Genomic DNA, 14,927 nt, shown 5'->3' with positions numbered 1-14,927 from the left:
TTGTTTTGGAATTAGCCAATTTTTGCGTAAATGTCTGTATACCAGTGGTATAAGACTGCTGACAAAAGATCAGATACAGTTTTTCAGTTTTATGTTCGCAAATTGATGTTTTATGGCTAAAAGTGATACTACAGTAATGTTTTAAGAAAAATGAAAAATGTCGGCAGTTTTCCAAACAATTTAGATCTGTTTTAGTTTAAACTGTCAATCTGTGAGAGTGCAGCTTTAAATTACTATAAACACTATTTTAAATTCTACCATTTGAGGACACTTTCTTGCCTTTTTGCTATGTTTAAGATTGCAAGTAATATAAAATAATTTAAAATTTACGAAGAAAAAAATCTAAATTTTCATTAAGTTGAAATTATTCACTAAGATGCCCCAGAGGTTTCTTACCTGGTAGCTGGAACTGTATGGATAAAATACACTTAGATTACAACTTCACATAACTCGTACATAATACTGTAACGAATATTATTTAATAGGTAATTAATAAAGTATTTTAATGATGAAGTCAATTTATTGCCAATAAACAATTATTACTTGCTGCTACCTTTTATACCCCACCCACACTCAACAGTCAGGGCTTTTTTTCACATTTAGGTGAAGCGGACCTAGCCCTTTTGGAGGGGAAAAATCGCGCGTTTGTTTTTCTAATCTAAGACTCACGATATCTATTTTTTTCATGTTCTTGAAATCCCCCACTTGATTGTTATGGTTCACAGTGGCAGATCCCGTAATTCATAACTGGGGAACACAAGTGGGTTGGAGGGTTGTTCTTCCATCCACATGGATATTTTGTTTCAATGATGTATTGAAATTACACATTTACACCATACATGCTTATTAAGATAAATGTATAACAGACAAAACTAGGTGGATATCATTATGATGTCCATCAAAAGTTTCGTGGGTTTGCTTGAGCAGGTTTTGAACAGGGACTTGCGTTAGAGGGGTATTACTTAGGGGCACAACTTTTTGGACATGATCCCTTGAGTGGGCATGACATTAATAATGTGGGAAGTGGGGTTTAGGGGTACTCCCCCTAGAATATTTTAAATATTTTTAGTCTGAATTGGTGCATTATGGCGTAATTACGGTAAGTATTTTTTTCTGAGAAATATTGACAAAAAAAATAACCTTTAAGTTTACTTGCGGGCCAACTGGGGGGGACACAGGCCCTACAGCTCCCCACCCCACTGAACAACCCGCCCATGGTCCACTTGTAAATAAAATAAATGAACAATTTTTGCTTGCTTGGGTATATAAGTAAAAAAAAACAACTGACAGTGGCAGTATAAATCTGGATCCGTGAGCCCAGCTCAGATACAACCAACTGCAATTGACTAAATAATATGGTGATTTATAACCCATTTAGGAACATTGATCGTCAAAATAAAATAAAAGATGAAGTTAATGTTAGTTTTTATTGTGAAATAAAGAGAGAGTACTCGAACTTAAAACCGGGAATTTACAGGAGAATGGCGAAGATGTTATCTCTCTTGCTTGATTCGACGGAAATAAACGAAAGAAAATCTGATTAGTTAGCTCCACCCATTACCCTTCGTTTCTTCCGGTGACATTTACCATATAAGGTATAGGCGATATCGTCTATCCTTGTAATTCTGAACTTGTCATTTGACTTTTGTAAACCTGGACTTGTTGGAATGCAAATGTTCATTTTACGAATGCGAGTGTCGACTGTAGGATTGCAGTTTTACATATGCATGATTCGGCTTTCTAAATTACATCATCATATTGTTAAAGGCAAGTTATACGATCTATGTTTTAGTGAGTTTATACAGGGTCGATCTGACAAATATACATTTTGACTACTATAATGACAAATGACAAATCAATACGGAAAAACTGACGAATAGAAACAACAAATAGCACGTCTACATTGACAAATGTAAGAGATATTAAGTATGATTAAGAAGCACATTGTGGGAATTACACGTCTGGACTTTTGGCAACGAATAGCCTCCATAGAGAAAACCTTTTCTTTTGAAAAACTATTAAATGATGTATAGTAAAATATTGTTGTATTGTTTACATACATACACATTTTGACATTTATATGTTTCAAAGAAAGTAAAACAATACAAACTGTATTATCGTGTACAATAACAATGCCACAAGTTTTTGATTAAAAAAAAAAAAGAAAAAGAGAAAAGGGTTGTGAGTTTAAAACGAGTCATTTTTGACACAAGTACATTCATGTGCTGCTCTACAATTGTGAAGTGTGATTGAAATCTGATTAAAAGTGAAAGAGTTATAACTGAGACATAAATTATTACTATGAAGTCTCTATCAGGCTCCATTGACCTCTAAGTGTGACTTTGACCTTTAAGGCAAGAGCTAGAATGCTTTAACATGTATATAAGGGCAAAGCACCTCCCTGTGCTGCTAGTTTGATCAAGTATTTATCATCCAATCAAGACAAATCTTTCAGACAGTTGCTGGACATACTGCCTTTGTGGGGTTTTAGTAACACTTATAGTTATACCCCTTTCCACTTTAAAAAATAGGAAAACAAATATCAAATCATCTTGAAACTTAGTGACACTGTTGGCCAGTGTATTTGTCAAATGAAATGAATCTTGTGAAACACAAGAACTATTACCCAATTACATATACATGTGTATATATAATATAAATTTTGCTCTTTTATTGTTCGACTTTAAAATTCTGGTTAAGGTTTTGCATGTAAGCAGATTTAAGTCAATAACTCGATGAATTGCATTGAACTATACAATCAAGTATGATAACTCTATCTTGCATGTAATGCAAACTTTGGCCCTTTATTATTTGACTTAGAAATTCTGGTTAAGATTTTGTATATTATCAAATTAAACAGTGATCCATGCATGTTTCACCAAAACTTGAATTTAAAAGCGGCAGAATAGTGGAGTGCACTGTCTCTTTGACATCTCTTGTTGCTTTTGCAGACAATAACTGAAATATTATTCATCTAATCATAATGAAACTTTATGGCAGTGTTTGTTCTCTGGACAGCTACACATCTAATTCAGCAGAATTCTAGTTTGGCACAATTTTGCTCCTACAGCACTGTTTGCGATTGTGTGTCACAATGTAATTCAGGGGTGGTACTAGTAATATTAACAAGTGGAAGTGGTAGTACATGGAGCAAAATTCGCTATACAATACAATGTAGGTGAACTCTTTGTAAAATAATGATAAATGTAAATTCAACACTCAAAATGAATAACTGGTAATTTATTTAAAATCATATTGCACAAAGTTGAACAATAAACAATGATTACAGCTTACATGATAGTGTCAGATGAATGACCTCATTAAAAACAAATCTAAATACCTTTTATTAAACAATATGACTAACTGTACAACTACAAAATGCCTTCATTATGTCTCTTGCATCAAACATTCGTCATCATAAAGTCCTGAGTTCGAAAGGGACCTCCCAGTGTAGAAAAGTTTCAAAGAAGTAATTTCATAACATATTTCAGACTGAGTACACTAGAGATACCTAAAACAAGGTATCTATAGACTAAAATGATGCAGCTCAGCAGTGTGGGTTAGTATGCATTAACTTAAATGTTTTTGTTCTCAGGAGTACCACCTATCCTGCAGTAAACACAGTTTAATTAGTCAGGTGTTCACTAGGTTACCATGGAAACAAGAGACATTGACATGAAATTGTCACAAGGATCAAGGCCATTCAGATCGGGGATTCCAGCAGTTTTAAAACAGACCATGAATGGCAGATGCTATTCTCTTCCACAAGTCACTGATTTCTTTTGGAATGTACCAATATGCTCCAGGATGTACTGTCTGAAACAGTACAATTAATTGATAAAGGAACTATTTCAATGGTAATAGTTATAAATCGATAACATATCAGAAAATTATATAAATATCCAAAATATACCTTCAAGGAAGTGCTTTGTGCTAGAATTATTTTAAGGCCAAATATAGGTATCTATAACTTGCAATGAAGTGCAAGTGACACATTAGTAAACAAAGTAACAAGCAAATGACCTTATTCTGTCTGCCATTTCTGCCCCATTCCAGCGTGGACTGTAGGGGTAGTCTGGGTATGGCTCACTGTACGGCCGACCCTTCTGCTCATGGTAGATGGACTGGAGCGTCAACGATGGCTTCTCCTTTGGGAACATCGCAGGCAATTCAACTGGTGGGTAAGTAGAAGTGGAAAAAGATGATGAAGATGACCCTCAGCTCTTGGATTTAATTGATAGTACAACAGATCATGCCCTAAATAAGGCACAAATTAAGCTGCTTTAAATATTTTAATCCAACAATATGTAATCTTTTCCAAAACGGTACCTACAAGGCTACATGTTATTATTGATAAAGTAAAAATAAGTAAAATATCAAGTTTTCAACATGCATTTACATTTTCAATTCATACAATCTTGTGGCTTATGTTATTCTTATTACATAAAGAAATCTCAATGCTATCAAATGAACCAAATAAATTACATATTGAACTTTTGAAGGCAAATGAACTCACTGTTGACCATGAAGAAGAAATCGTGCCACTCGAAGAGGAACCCAACCTTGGTGAAACTAACACTGTCAAACTCCAGAACAGACCTGTAAAGGCAGACACAATAATATCATCTGTGTGAACTACAATCAGATGAAATGTGAATTAAAATGATGATGATCAAAAACTGACCGCTACCCTTTATGGAATGCTGAAGAAATATTATCTAAAAGTGACAGCATTGGAAACAAGGACAATACTCTGCTGAGCACAACCATTACATACAAAATTTAAGTCAAGGGCCATAAATTTACTTTTAACACTATATACCAGACGCCCAACACCATGTCCTGGTAAATATTTTTTGTCAAGTTTCATCATTGTGGCTCTTATATACTTAAGGAAATACACACGACACAAAATTGCATTCTTTATACCCAATATCTTCACAAAGTCATGTGCCATGGCTTCACACAAAATGCCAATTGCATAACTTTACACACTGGTTAACATTCCTATAAAGTTTAGTGTATCTGGCTTATGTACTTTTGGAGATATGCATGACAATATTGCATGCTCTGTAGGCCATATTTTTTTACTTAGTGGATGAAGCAACAATCAAACCCCTAGGTTCATATTTTTTAACATTTCAAATACATTACAGAGGTAATCATGCTATCAAAAGCTGTGATATCATTACCAACATTGCTAGTTCAACAAGTTCTGTGTTTTCGGTTTCAATTCATAGTATGGGTGAAAAAATGTATACTTCAAACATCCACATTGCCAGAACTTTTAATGTGAACTTGAACATTGACATTACTTTTTATGTGAACAAGATATGGAAAGTTCAAGGGTAGAATTATTTTGTTCACAGTTCTTGTAAGTAACTGTTCATATTATATACCTCAATTCATAGAAATCAAGGATGTTTGGTCTTCAAATTATTGTTGACCATGATTTGTTTTAATGTTCATGGTTTTTATATCTGTTAAGATTTTCATGTCAAATGATAGTCCATGGATTACAGAAATATAAGACTAGTTACCCTGCAATGAATAGTTGGCAGATAATTCAATATAAACATGTTACTTATTGGATGGTAAACTTACATATTATCTATCTATTATCTGGTTTTACTTCTGATAGGAGAATTTACACTTAAATGAACACAAAGTATGGTTTGTATAACATGTTCATAATGGAAAGAACTATTAAATACCTTCCAAATTGTTCCAAGAAAGCATTTATGTAATCCCGCCTCTTCTCAAAACAATTTACAATAGTGTCAACCTGAAATGAATAGAAATATGCTAACAGCAAACTTAAAGGACTGTTAAAAGCAATTCTTCTCCAAATAGGGGATATATTTAACAGAGTGTTGGGAGCCGTCACATTAAAAATCTTAGGAGCAATTCTTAACAATGCAGTATTACTGTTACAAAACTCCAGGTACTAAGTTGCTGTTAGATACAAATATGGTTTTAGATGTGATCTGGAGGTTACACTTAACTGTCTCACAAATATTTCCAGTACTGGGGAGTCAATGTTCTCAATAAGATTAGTTAATACAGGCAAAGACCTAAAAGAAATTAAAAAATTTACATGAGAAGGTAATTAGTGCCAGGTCAGCAGTCAGATTTTATTGATTAAGGACACTGGTGTACACAATAAATGGTGAATTTATACATGATGATATATATAGATAAGGCTGGAAAGAGAATGTCACTATTAATTGTCCATACAGCCATCTATGACTAGAGATGGACCAGATCATGAACAATATTGAGTTGGATGCACGACTGACCTTGTTTTGGAGGAGTAAGGTCACATCCTGGACGTAGTCAGAGAGACATGACTGCTCAGGAAACACCGGTATACGTAGATTATTTCCCCCACCCAGCGCCCTGAAATTGCATTTGTATGATTACTACGATTGTAATCAGTGGCCAACTTGAACTATTCAAACTCACAGTAAAACAATAATACAATATTAGACGGGATGTAAAATTTAAAATTGCATTTGGAAGAAATGGTTACCATGGAACTAAAACAAAAATGACTGTATAATGTACACTCCTTAGTCCTTACATGTATTAAGCACTTTATACATCTTTTATAATCAAAACCAGAATACAAGAATACAGTGTTGGGCAAGTGCATATTGAATACCATACATTAATCATTTCAATTGAATGATGGTGAAGTTAAATATTTAGACAGTGTTTTAACAATGAATGGATTTTATAAATCCAGATAATTATGGTCAGCATTCATATGGAGACAGGCTTAGATTGACAAACATGCTAAGGTATGAATTAATCTTAACTGTGGGTTATACCCAACCATTATACATACTTTTCTAGCCTGTGTGACATGTAGAGTTGAGGTGTGATGCGTGATCCCTCGGCCGTGTGGTACGTGACCAGCAACAGGGCAGCGTCCTCTCCAAGGTTCAACTATAGTGTAGAGTAAATGGGATGGTGTATCAATCTGACTTGTGAAAGCAAGTGTGACTATTGAAAACAATATCTGATAGATCAGTTTCATTTCTGTTTAAAGAAAAATGTTCATTTTTTTTATATCAAAGTGCAAAATACAAATGTAGCTTTTAGTTAAGTAGATAGATACAGCATGAAAATTGAACACAAACCTTTAATACACTTTTTAAAAAAAAAGGAAATTAAATCTTTATGTCTTGGTCAACCACAATCGAGCTGTGGTCAAGATCAGTCATGGCTTCTTTTGTTAATGCCTCCATATTCAAAAACAGGCCTAGATTACCATACAAACACTATTTAGCCTTAAATTTTTTCATTAACCAAAATATTTTTCCAGTATAAGAAATATTAGAGGTAGTTAATTATACAAACTTACCTTCACCATATACTCAGGTATTTTAGAGAAGTCTACGTGCAGCTTTATCAAGAAATTTATAGGTCCTACACGATTCTACAATCAAACAAGGAGAAAGTTGGTCCAAAATAAAAAAGGCTTATGTTCCTTCAGTTATCATGTATCAAGTTTTTCTTAAAAAAATGACCTGCAAGTCTTAAGACCAAGGCTTATAAAATTATCTAAAACATTTCATCAAATAGCCAAGTTCAGAGTGGTTTTACTCATTAATACGGTAGATGGCTGTATGGCTGCACTACTATGACTCTTAACTTAATGTAATTTGATTAAAGACCTCAGGTCATTGCTTATGGTTAAACTATACCGACACCTGATGGAATAGCCAGGCCTGAGCTTACCTCTGTGCGGGAGACATGTATTTCCATTGTGTCCGGGGTGACTGCAGTCCCTTCCAGCAGTGATGTGTACTCAAAGTTGAGTCGTTCAATCTCTGACACCAATCGCTCCTGAGCCAAACACAAACTCAGTATGAATATATCAACTGTTATTTTACATGCAATACGGTCCAGCTACTCTAACGTCCATGCAACAGAATCAAACACTATCATTTTTTTTAATAGAATTCAAAAGATATACTGAAAATATATAATATGTATATGACTATGTTAAATAAAGATAGTAGATAAAGAGATGCAACATGGTTATCATTTCTTCTTATATTCATACACAGATGAACAGCATTGCTAAAATAGTCAATAATTTATGTTCACCCTCAATATTTGCAAAATTTATCTTTTATAATCCAACTAAAACACTGAAAAATAACACTTCTGAGACAAATGAGCTTAGTTTAAATTGGACTGTTTGTACTACAGCAACATTATTGACAGCATTTATTTCATTGATGTCACATACAATGTATCACAATATAGTTCCAGTGATGATGCGATCAACTGAATATGAACGCAATTGAAAGAATACTATTTCAATTAAGGAGTGCAATAGAATTGTAAATATTTAATTTTAATTTCTTGTACCACACTATTGTTGCTCTATATACACTAAGATAGTGGTACCTGGTATCTCCTGTACTCTATGACGAGTTCATTGATGACGTGTGTAAGACTGGCAGGCTCTGAGAAATCCCAGTCGACCAGACTCTGTGTAACAGTGATAGTTATTCCAATAAGTACTAATTAGTGTAGCTACAACAGATTTCTCTTCCCCAGTTGTTTTTTTCATTTTATCACTATATAAAGATAATCACATACATGGACAGGTTTCTAGATAACTTAACAAAATAGGCCAATAAAAAAAAACTTTCACACTGACCTCTGTTCAATAAATCAGTCAATTTTCCAGAGAATCACTAACACTAAAATAACACTAATAAAAGCTTATATTTTCAAAGAAAAGAATAATAATAACAATGATTTCCTTAATGATGACAAAAACTTATGTCCACTCACCGGCAGTCTGTCAATGTTTGGAAAGAACTCATCTGATCCAAATATGAAGTCAGGAGGATCCTCTGGATTTTGTTCATCGAACAAGACTTCCCCTGAAAGGAACAAAATATTAGTCATAACTTACAGGCATCATTTCAAACAGTGCAGATGTATTGTTATTCCATATCAACTATTTATAAGATGACACTGTTGCTCCCAATAACTTAATGTAATTCAATCAAAATCGAGATCAACTTGTGACAATGATCAGTAAAACATACATAGTCTGTCATAAATGGAGAAGTTGTATCTTTGTGCTTCATATACAGAAAAAGGTACCGGTAATGTTACATACATGTGAGAGTTTGTCCTGCAAATGGAATGGTGACCTTGAATCGGTCACATTTTCCAGGGGCATCAGACACTGTTGGACATCTGTAAATAAACAAATCCATTAATTTTATCTCAAACTTAAAAAATAAATTATTTTGATTAATGTATCAACAATGAAGCCTTTTTCAAAATATTTATCTAACTCTTATTTTTGACCAATTTCAATAAAATTTGAAACATAAACCTATTATGAAGCATTTCCATAATATGTTCAATAAAAACATTTATTTGTTAAAAAATAAATGAGTTATGAGTGGATTTCACCTCTCAAAAAGTGGATTCTCCCAATCTTTTTATAAAATATTTCTACAACTTTCTTATTTTTTGATCAATTTGAAATATAAACTGATTATGATGCATTTTCAATTAAATGACCAATTTTCGAAAAATTGTTACAAAATGAATGAGTAATAAGTGGAATTCACTTCTCGAAAACTGGATTTCACTTTGATTTCGGATCATTTTCAAAAAATCGCTTCATCATTTTTTCGACCAATTTCAATAAAATTTGAAATATAAACCCTTGAGCATATTCCAATATGTATACAATGAATTTTGTTCATTAATCAAAATAAATGAATTATGAGTGGATTTCACATTTTGAGTGGATTTCACGTGAAATGCACTGATTTCCTGTATCACCATGTACCAGTATAAACTTACTTTGATATGAAATTATAATCAAATTTACAATATTGAATTAATTATTCTCATAGCCACCATGTTATGCACCAGTCAATTGTAACCAAGGCCCCCCCAGGTCCGGGGAATAGTGGGGACTTTGACTTTCGGTCCAGCCAACTCCGGATAAAATCCCTGTCCTGCAGCGACGAACTGATGGTAACATCCCAGCCAAATGCCCTCGCACCCAAGGGACCCTAGGTAAGGCCCATTCCCCGCTTTATTTTGCATGAAGACAAAACCACAGCATTCACCCAGCACTGCAGGGACACCTGAAAGGCAAAAACACAGCCCATTTCCCCGGCTATCCCCGGACCTGGGGGGTTCGTGGTTACAATTGACTGGTGCATTATGTGAGAGTGTGATCTTGTGTTGAAGGGAAAACCAGAGAATCAGGAGGCTAGGTAACCACAAACAAAACTCATATTCACCCATGCTAGGATTCAACACGGGGATATCTTGGTGAGGAGTGAGTGCACTAACCACAAACCAGAAAATGCCTTGGTGTATTGAGGCAGAAATCTTTGAGATCACGTTGGAAAGAGGTAAGAGGTAAGGGTAGCTCTTAGTGAAATTGGTGTTGTGTCACAGTTTGTAGGTAAACTCCACTTAGGTGAAATGGTCAATTCTTGTTGCATAAAAAAATCCATGCAGGTCATGAGCTGTACATATAAGATAGGCAATTGGACTTGTTTTTCAGTGAAAATGCGTTCTTTAAAATATACATTTTAATTATAAATTAAAAATAACTAATCAATGTACATAACTGATCAATGTGTACAAACTGCAATGAGCATTTACAACGATTTAGTTGAGTGTAACCAAAGTACACCCACGAAATTATAGTACATTTTACAACAACTTTTGATACTTTACCCACAATTAAGATCAGACAGTTTCACATGTCCAGCACATATACCAACTTCACAATCTCGCATCAATTTGATAACTAAATGGCTTAATTTGGGAGTAACTGACGATATAATGTCATGTTCATTCATTTTGTCAACACCGAAACTAAGGGAGATAACTTTTTGCATTTCTCATTGACGGTTATAAAATCTCTTAGAAAATGGCTCGTTTATCGAAGTTGACGCAAGCATCAATGGCTGTAAGTACAATTAAATTATTGAGTGTTTTATTTTCGATACTAATTATTCATTTTTTTTTCACCTACAAACTTGTACGATATCAAAATTGTTTTTGCTGTTTCAGTTTTTATTCGTTCCCAACTAGTTCGTACCTGGGACCAATCTTACTCCCAAAAATATCAAATGTCAAACTGTGACTTGCACTCAACAAAAAGATACGCCGCCTTTTATAATGATAGCATCTGTGCATAGTGTAATAAGTAAGTAAGTGTTGCTGGGAAAAGAACAATATGCAGTGACAAATGGAAATAATGGAAGCATTTCAAGAGTGTATTGCGCAAGACTTGCAGTAAATAATGCTTGTTTATGACAAGTCCACATATATTGAACGATTAGAACCGGTTCTTCATGTCCAGTCATAAAGTTGATACAGCCCAGTCTAAAAGAGTATGAATTGTGTGTTTACGGGTTCCTAATAATGCACCAGTCAATTGTAACCACGACCCCACCCCCCAGGTCTGGGGGTATACTGGGGATAGCTGGGGAAATGGGCTGTGTTATTACCTATCATGGGGCCCTGCAGTGCCGGGTGAATGTGGTCATTTTGTCTTTGCGGCCAAAATAGCAGGGAATGGGCCTTACCTAGGGTCCCTGGGGAGCTGGGGCATTTGGCTGGGATTTTACTAGCAGTTTGTCTCAGCAGGGCGGAGGTTTTAGCCAGGCTTGGCTTGACCAAAAGTCAAAGTCCCCGCTATTCCCCGGACCTGCGGGGGCCGTTGTGACAATTGACTGGTGTCATAAACAATACACATGATAAATAGACACACAATCATTTAATCATATTTATTCACAGTTTTAATATATATACAACTGACCCTTTCAGATATGACTCAGTGTGGTATTGGCCAGCGCATAGAATGAGGTTATTCGTATTTCAATAAAAAAATCATTGTAATGTGCCAATCTGGGCTGTATCAGATGATATGTTTATCTGGGCCATAAATTTGCTGATCTGGGAAATAGCATGAAGTATTATGTAGAAGTTCTGATGATACATCATACCATACGGAAACCTGTAAGCTGCAAATTCACTGATATTAAAAATGTCATTAAGCCTTACACAGACTACCATCATCATGATCACAATCATGAATCTTTTCAGTGGGGAGTTTTTATACATGTTCATGCATTTTATCTTGCATAAGTACCAAAATGGATACTAAATTATCATGCAAAAAACATGTACTCACAAGCATTTCCATATTATAACTTTTGAAATGCATGTGGCCATGAGTTATCTCATTCCTGTGTGTTTTAATATTTTTTATATTTGTACAGGTCACTTTCCTGGGTGCAATTGCAATGCTAAAGTCATTCCAGGATGTCAGATACTTCAAATCAGATGCTATGAAAATCACAGCAGTGGTATGTATATTCAAATACAGGGCTTTTTATTGGTCTGTTGAAAACATTACTCAAGGGATGAAATTGTAAAATAGTATGTATTTTGAGAAAAAATGGCTGTAAAACATAGCACGACATACTCTTGTCATGGACAAACTATTGCTATCATACAATTGTGAAAACCTGTGACATATTTTTCAATTATTCTGTTATGTTGGAAAATCTTAAGACATTTTTCCTGTGCTGTTGTTTACAGCAAGCAAGTGAGCGGGACATGGAGAAGCTGGTGAGGAAATATCACATCAGTGAAGAGCAGCTAAAGGCAATCAAGGAAGAGGTAACTCCCCCTGGAAGTTAAACACTTGAACCTCCCATTGGTTGGTAAATGTTCTAAGGGAAAAGTAATGATTAATGTTTAGGTGATGAAGGTATATCATCAGTTTTCGCCTGCCAATTTGTGCTGTCACGACGTTGGCATTTTGTAAGTTTTCCATGTAAATGCTGGCTGAAATTAAGACAGTTGCATGAAGCAATTTCACACTAAAATAGGCATATGATAGTGTAATATTTCTCAACACTCACGACAAAACACTGTTTGAGTTATAGCCCTTGATCGAATGTTGGCATTTGCCTGCAGTCCTTTTGGTATCAAGTATTAAAAGCTTATAACATAACCTGACCTAAAATACTATATCAATATTGAGTTGATTGTGGTAAGGACATGAAATTTCCATAGAACATTTGAGTCAAACTGAGTGCTTGAAAGATTTAATCATACTTTTTATCAGCATTTTCATAATTCTTTATCCTTTTGTTATTTTGCTGATGTTGCAGAAGAAGGAGCAGAGCTTGTTGGGCCCAGTGCCAGATAACCTCCTAGAGACTGACCCTACCTTCCAGCACAAACGTGTGACTAACACAGACTTATCATAGCTCATTGAACACCTTACAGGGACTACTTAACATTGAGCTTCTGAGTTTAGCTTGTGTGATTGAGACCTTGTTTATTTTGATCAGAATGTGATGAAAGTGGGCTGTGATAGACTTCATATGTAATAGTCTCATTGTTTAAAATGAGTCAAGGAAGCAGGTTTCAAAATGTACTTGTCCGAAGCCTTTTAAACTTGCCCAATTACAATTAAGTTAAGTAAAGAACAGGGATTCTTTGACATTTACTCTTGGCCATTCTTTACTTAGCTGGTTCCCTTCCACTTAGCAAAGTCCCAAATTTTGCTAAATAAATATTCATTTACTATGAGTTTCGAGAGTACTATGAGTACTCAAAAGTTTCGTGCCTATTCAGTCTGACAAGACTAATTTGAACTAATATTACAGAGTTATTGCCTTTTGTAACCTTTAATTGTCCGGAGAACAATTAGAAAACTACTGGTGGAATTTATTTATACAATGGTAAAGCACAATGAAAGGAAGTGCTGTGTACAAAAAACATAACTCTATTTCAACTTATTACAGAGGAATAACTCTTTGTTACCTTTTCTTGTCCAGTCGTGGAAACTACTATCAATGTGAAACCACAATAAGAAGAAGTGCAGTGTACAATTTCAACTTATTGCCCTTTGTAACTTCATTGTCATACAATGATAAAGCACAATGAGATGAAGTGCAATGTACCAGAACCATAACACCGTTTTTAGGGAATTATAGAGTTATTGCGCTTTGTTACTTTTTCTTGTGCAGGACATAAATTGTAATCTATTGGATGGAATTTAATCATCCTTCATACACGGCTAAAGCACAATAAAAGGGAAGTGCAGTTTACAAGAACCATAACTTTATCCACATCATTGTCTAATTAGGTCTTATTTCTATATATCTCGCTTTCCTTGAGGGTGGCATTTTGGGGGTATTAATCACATTCAGTGATAGTTCTAGTTTTACTTGTTCTTGGCTTAAGGCAAGTTGGTTTTTTGGAAGAATGTATTACTTGGACAGTGAGATAATTCAACTCTAATAAGAGTTTGGTCTCTAGGAGATCTGAAGTCTTCTACACCCAGCGTGATCTAAAAATGAACATTTGTGTTGTAACATATATTATGAGTTGTTTCTTTTAAAAAGAAATGTGTTTTATGCTGTTATGTTTTATATTTAATTTGATAAATAAAATATGCTGGTACAATAAGTCTTATGTCTGCCTTTTGAAATTGTATGTTTTGATAATGTACTTCAAAAAGTTTTTTGAAATAATGATGATCAGTGTCATAATTATTTATGTAATTTTGCACATAAAAGACTCGTTGTTCAGAGCTATTGTGAAAATTCAAATCTTTACTACTCTGGAAGATTCAATATTTCCCCAAACTTGCACACACATTGACCTTCACATAAAGGTCAAGAACCTTGCAGTATGTTCTTGTTGATATATATATATCTTTAATAGCTTGATTGTGAAGCTCTCTATAAGGTGATATGGATCGATCTCAAGTCCGACCTGATGAGTTATAACATGTCATGTTGAAATCGGCATTCAAGCAATTTTCATTTGGGTAAAGGTGGTTTTGCAGCAGGATGTCTGTTAAAATGGAGAAAGGGCTCTCGAAAGTT

General features: G+C 34.6%; 2 protein-coding genes across 2 annotated transcripts; one reads left to right on the top strand and one right to left on the bottom strand.

Moving 5' to 3' along the window:
• Nucleotides 1-3,224: 3,224 nt before the first annotated feature.
• Nucleotides 3,225-10,909, bottom strand: LOC128209451 (BRISC and BRCA1-A complex member 2-like). Its single transcript, XM_052913477.1, has 12 exons — nucleotides 10,747-10,909; nucleotides 9,152-9,231; nucleotides 8,818-8,909; nucleotides 8,425-8,508; nucleotides 7,747-7,854; nucleotides 7,370-7,444; nucleotides 6,851-6,951; nucleotides 6,300-6,399; nucleotides 5,715-5,785; nucleotides 4,517-4,599; nucleotides 4,024-4,174; nucleotides 3,225-3,816 (listed from the first exon to the last, which is right to left on the bottom strand). Exons 1-12 carry the CDS (start codon nucleotides 10,869-10,871, stop codon nucleotides 3,753-3,755), a joined length of 1,134 nt encoding a protein of 377 aa, XP_052769437.1. The 5' UTR covers nucleotides 10,872-10,909; the 3' UTR covers nucleotides 3,225-3,752.
• LOC128209452 (uncharacterized) lies at nucleotides 10,881-14,914 on the top strand. The gene is made up of 4 exons (XM_052913479.1): nucleotides 10,881-10,981; nucleotides 12,300-12,386; nucleotides 12,622-12,702; nucleotides 13,200-14,914. The coding sequence occupies exons 1-4, from the start codon at nucleotides 10,943-10,945 to the stop codon at nucleotides 13,296-13,298; spliced, it is 306 nt and encodes a 101-aa protein (XP_052769439.1). The 5' UTR covers nucleotides 10,881-10,942; the 3' UTR covers nucleotides 13,299-14,914.
• The last annotated feature ends 13 nt before the right edge of the window (nucleotides 14,915-14,927 follow it).

This window comes from Mya arenaria, chromosome 11 (assembly GCF_026914265.1).
Source record: "Mya arenaria isolate MELC-2E11 chromosome 11, ASM2691426v1".
In the NCBI taxonomy this organism is placed as follows: domain Eukaryota; kingdom Metazoa; phylum Mollusca; class Bivalvia; order Myida; family Myidae; genus Mya; species Mya arenaria.
This window is presented reverse-complemented; position numbering and strand designations above follow the sequence as displayed.

Bases quoted from the DNA above. Each gene is read 5' to 3' on its own strand.
- LOC128209451 (XM_052913477.1), bottom strand. From the start codon at position 10,871: ATGAATGAACATGACATTATATCGTCAGTTACTCCCAAATTAAGCCAT. The intron at 4,600-5,714 runs GTATTTAATAGT...CTGCCTTTACAG, and splicing joins TTCTTGGAACAATTTGGAAG to GTCTGTTCTGGAGTTTGACA. The intron at 4,175-4,516 runs GTGAGTTCATTT...CTTACCCACCAG, and splicing joins TTTCTTCTTCATGGTCAACA to TTGAATTGCCTGCGATGTTC.
- LOC128209452 (XM_052913479.1), top strand. From the start codon at position 10,943: ATGGCTCGTTTATCGAAGTTGACGCAAGCATCAATGGCT. The intron at 10,982-12,299 runs GTAAGTACAATT...ATATTTGTACAG, and splicing joins TGACGCAAGCATCAATGGCT to GTCACTTTCCTGGGTGCAAT. The intron at 12,703-13,199 runs GTAACTCCCCCT...CTGATGTTGCAG, and splicing joins TAAAGGCAATCAAGGAAGAG to AAGAAGGAGCAGAGCTTGTT.